Here is a 4,747-nt window from a genome sequence, read left to right as displayed (position 1 = left end):
TATATTATATATATAATATATATAATATATATAATATATACTATATTATAGTATAATGTTATATTATATTAATAATATAATAATATATTATTTATATTTTGTTTTAACTAACTTGAGGCCTTACTCAATCAGCAGCAGCAAAAAATGTTTAATTTTCCGAAGCAGAGGGACATCGAGAGAGCAGCAGCGGGGCGTCTCTCCAGCAAAGACAGCAGCAGTTTTATAGCGGCAAGCAGCAAAAGGAACAAGCCCGCTGCTGCTGCTGCTGCTGCTGCTGCTGCTGCTGCTGCTGCTGCTGATGAGGGCTGCTGCTGCAGAAGGAAGAGGCTCTGTAATATCCAGCGGAAGCAAACCCTCTTTAACTCGCAGAGTATTCACCTGCAGCAGCAGCAGCAGCAGCAGCAGCAGCAGCAGCAAACACAACAAGTTCAGAAGCAGCAGCAGCAGCAGCAGCAATGGAAATCGCAGCAACAGCGGCAGCAACAGCAATATCTGCAGCAGCAAAAAACAGCCAGCATCAGCTAAAGCAAAACAAACACTGGCAGCAGCAGCAATAGCAGCAGCAACAACAGCAAGAGCAGCAGCAAGAGCAGCAACAACAGCAGCAGCAAGAGCAGCAGCAGCAGCAGCAGCAGCAGCAAAATGAAGCTAACATGCTTCAGTCTTGCAAGGACTAGAGAATCTAGAAGCCCCAACAGCTTGTGGTGTCTCTCCACCTCTGGCGGCTCTGCTCCGCTGCTGCTGCTGCTGCTGCTGCTGCTGCCACCTGCTGCTGCTGCTGCTGCTGCTGCTGCTGCTGGGGCCCTTGTTAGGAAGATAGCCTGAAGCAGCAGCTGCAAATAAACATCAAGCTGCAGCTTCAGCCGTCGCAGCTGCTGCTGCGTGAATCCGTTTACTCCAGGTGGGTCAGCAGCAGCAGCAGCAGTAGCAGCTGCTGCTGCTGCTGCTGGGCCTTGGTGCTGCTGCTGCTGCTGCAGCTGCAGCTGCAGGTGAGGCAGCAAATGCTGCACATGCTCTAAGATAAATGGTGGGCGGAGAGCATTTGCTGCTGCTTCTGCTGCTGCACTTGACCCCACATACTTCTCTCCAAAAGGCCTCAGCCTGCTGCTGCTGCTGTTGCTGCTGCTGCTGCTGCGACCCCTACGTCCCCTCCACCTGCTTCTGCTGCAGCTGCTGCTGTTGCAGCTGCTGCTGCTGCAGCTGTATTCTCGTCCTTTAGCGGGGGGTTTCGAACAGCAGCAGCAATTGCTGCTGCTGTCAACCTCAATTTCGGTGTCTTCACTAGAGCTGCTGCTGCTGCAGCAGCTGCTGCAGCTGCTGCTGCAGCTACTGCAGCTGCTGCTGGTGCTGCAGCTGCTGCTGCAGCAGCTGCTTTCTGCTGCTGCTGTCTCTTCACTGCTGCAGAGAGACTCAAAAGGGCTCTCCACATCTTCCTTCTCTCCCCCTTGCTGCTGCAGCACCTGCTGCTGCTGCTGCTGCTGCTGCTGGGCCCGTCTCCTGTGTCTGCTGCTGCGAGTCGTGCTGCAGCAAGAAGCTGCTTCAACTGTCTCCTTAGGCGTCTCCTTCCGCTTAAAAACAAATTCTTCATCATCGCTCTCACCAGCCCACCGTTCTATTAACTCCCAAACAGATACTCTTCCTTCTGCTGCTGTTGCTGCTGCTGCTGTTGCTGCTGCTGCTGCTGTTGCTGTTGCTGGTGCTGCTGCTGTTGTTGTTGCGGCGGCTGTTGTTGCTGCTGCTGCTGTTGTTGTTGCTGTTGCTGGTGAAGCAGCAGCAGCACTCGCAGCAGTTGAATCACAAGGTACCCTGCTGCTGTCCTTCTTTGCTGCAGCACCAGAAGCACCACCAGCAGCAGCAGCAGCAGCAGCAGCAGCAGATGAAACGGGGCCTTTCACATGGAGGCCCCTTGCTGAAGTGCGGTTGCTGCTGCTGCTGCTGCTGCTGCTGGTGTTGCTGCTGCATCCCCAACGCCTGCGTATTTGGCGGGTCTGCCTGTTGTTCTTATTGCTGCTGCTGCTGCTGCTGCTGCTGTTGCTGCTATCTGCTGCTGCTGCAGGGCTTGGACAGCCCCACCACAACCGACACGACTGCAGCAGAGCCCCCACAGGGAATCCTTCCTGCAGCAGCTGCTCCTCTTGCTGCTGCTGCTGCTGCTGCTGCTTCTGTTGCTGCTGCTGCTGCTGCTTCTGCTGCTGCTGATGCTGCTGCTGCAGCTGCTGCTGATGCAGCAGCTGCTGCTGCAGTTGCTGTTGTTGCAGTTGCTGGTGGTGCAACTGCTGCTGGTGCAGCTGCTGCTGCAGCAACTGCTGCTGCTGCTGCTGTTGCAGTAGCAACTGCTGCTGCTGCTGTTGTTGCAGTAGCAGCTGCTGCTGCTGCTGTTGTTGTAGCAGCTGCTGTTGTTGCAGCTGTTGCTGTTGTTGCTGCTGCTGCTGCTGTTGCAGCTGCTGCTGTTGTAGCTGCTGCTGCTGCTGCAGCTGCTGTTGCTGCAGCTGCTGTTGCTGCAGCTGCTGCTGCTGCAGGTGCTGCTGCTGCAGGTGCTGCTGCTGCTGCATATCTCTGTACACTGTCTCTCTCTCATACCCAGGGGTGCCATTACTTTGGAGGGAGAAGCAAACTGCTGCTGCAGCTGCTGGTGGCCGTGCTGCTGCTGCTGCTGCTGCTGTTGCTGCTGCTGCTGGTGTTGCTGCTGCTGCTGCTGCAGTGTTGCTCATATGGCTATCTGCTGCAGCAGCATGCGCTGCATGCACGTTGTAGCAGCCAGAAAAACATGCTGCGGTGTTCCGCTGTAGCTGCTGCTGCTGCTGTTGCTGCTGCTGCTGCTGCTGCTGCTGATAAGAGAGGACGTTGGTGCAGCTATCATACAAACTGACAGCAGCAGAGTGGAGATGCAGCAGCTGTTTCTCTCTCTGCTGAAATTGCTGCTGCTGCTGTTGCTGCTGTTCGCGCTGCTGCTGCTGCAGCAGGCAGAAGCCCTGTTGCTGCTGCAGCGGAAACCCAGCATCAGCAGCAGCAGCAGCTGCTGCAGCTGCTGCTGCTGCTGCTGCTGCTGCTGCGCTGCTGTGAGGTCTCTGCTGCAGCACGATATTCCATGGGTGAGGGTTTGCCTGCTGCGTGTCTTGCCCAGGGAAAGACCCCATCACCCTAAACCCTAAACCCTAAACCCTAAACCCTAAACCCTAAACCCTTAGATCTGCGCAGAGCGCAGAAGGAGTGCGAAGCCTCTCAGGCCCTGTTGTTATTCTCTACTATTTGTATGTGTGCCTGCTGCTGCTGCTGTTGCTGCTGCAGTTGCTGCTGCAGTTGCTGCTGCAGTTGCTGCCGCAGTTGCTGCTGCTGCTGCTGCTGCTGCTGCTGCTGCTGTTCATTGATTTGCTGCTGCTGGGGGGCCCCCAGGGGCCCCTGCTGCAGCGTAGAGGGGTTTGCTAGTGATTTGTTTTTGTTTATTTGTTTTGCTTGTTTTTATTTCTCTTAATAAAATATAAAAAGCAGAGAAGGCTAATAAGGGTTGTTTAGACATTGCAGGACGCTGCAGCAACATTTGCTGCTGCTGCTGCTGCTGCTGCAGCAGTAGCAGATCTCTATAGGTGTTGCTGCTGCTCGGTTGGTGGGGGGCCCCAGGAGTAAAGAAGAGAATAAGAAGCTAAAAGTTTAAAATAAGTATTTAATTTAAATATTTATAAATAAATAATTAATTAATTAAAATATAAATCTATTATTTTTGTTTATCTTGTCTTTTTCATGCAATAATAAACTCAGGCTGCTGCAGCAAACCGTTTGATGTTCGGCTGTATATGCAACTCTATTTATTTTACTTTTTTTGTTTATTCTCTTTAATAATTAATCTAAAAATAAATTCAATTTAGTTCTTTCATGCATATCCACAGTTTCTTATGCAACGTTATTTAGGGTTTAGGGTTTAGGGCTTAGGGTTTGTGGTTTAGGGTTTAGGGTTTAGGGTTTAGGGTTTAGGGTTTGGGGTTTAGGGTTTAGGGTTTAGGGTTTAGGGAATATTTGTCTGATATATTTTTAAATAATTTTAATTTTTACTTTCTTGCATTTGTTGTTCATTCAAGATTATTACAGTGTCTAGGCAGCATTTATTTAATTAATTATTATCTCGCGAAATAAAATAATTATTCTTTTTATATCCTTACCGACACAACTTCAATTGTTTATTTTAACTGTAAACCTCCACAGCAACAATGCATGCGCTGTTATTACTGCAGCAGCAGCAGCAGTAAGAGTAGCATTAGCAGCAGCAGCAGCAGTAGCAGCAGTAGCAGCAGTAGCAGCAGCAGTAGTAGCAGCAGCTGCAGCTGCAGCAGCAGTAAGAGTAGCAGCAGCTGCTGCTGCTGCAGCAGCTGCATACTAGGAATACAAGCGGAGACAGCTGAATAAATTGTTAGTGCTATTAATATTAATAATATTAAGATTATTAATAATAAAATAATATTAATAATAAAACAATATCAACAATCAAAGAATAATAATAATAACATAACATTAAAAATAATAAAGTATTAAGAAAGAAATAATATTAATATATATTTATACATATATATATATGTATATTTATCTATAACATATATATTTATACAGTGTATATATATACATTGCATTAGCTTATTACGAATCGTTATGTTTATTATTATTGTTATTATTATTGTAGTTTTATTATTATTATTATTATACTAATTATTATTATTGTTATTACTATTAGAATTGTTATAACAATATTTATGATAGT

The 4,747-nt window shown here is 48.2% G+C and overlaps 1 protein-coding gene across 1 annotated transcript; it reads right to left on the bottom strand.

Annotated features, from left to right (window-relative positions):
• Nucleotides 1-120: 120 nt before the first annotated feature.
• On the bottom strand, nt 121-3,137 carry EAH_00042960 (hypothetical protein, conserved; the record flags this gene model as incomplete). The annotated part of the gene is made up of 2 exons (XM_013395025.1): nt 121-378; nt 654-3,137. The coding sequence occupies 2 exons, from the start codon at nt 3,135-3,137 to the stop codon at nt 121-123; spliced, it is 2,742 nt and encodes a 913-aa protein (XP_013250479.1).
• Between the last annotated feature and the right edge of the window lie 1,610 nt (nt 3,138-4,747).

This window comes from Eimeria acervulina, genomic scaffold, assembly GCF_000499425.1.
Source record: "Eimeria acervulina Houghton genomic scaffold, Eah_scaff565, whole genome shotgun sequence".
Taxonomy (NCBI): Eukaryota; Apicomplexa; class Conoidasida; order Eucoccidiorida; family Eimeriidae; genus Eimeria; species Eimeria acervulina.
Note: the sequence above shows the minus strand (reverse complement) of the source record. Positions and strands in the feature narration are given on the sequence as shown.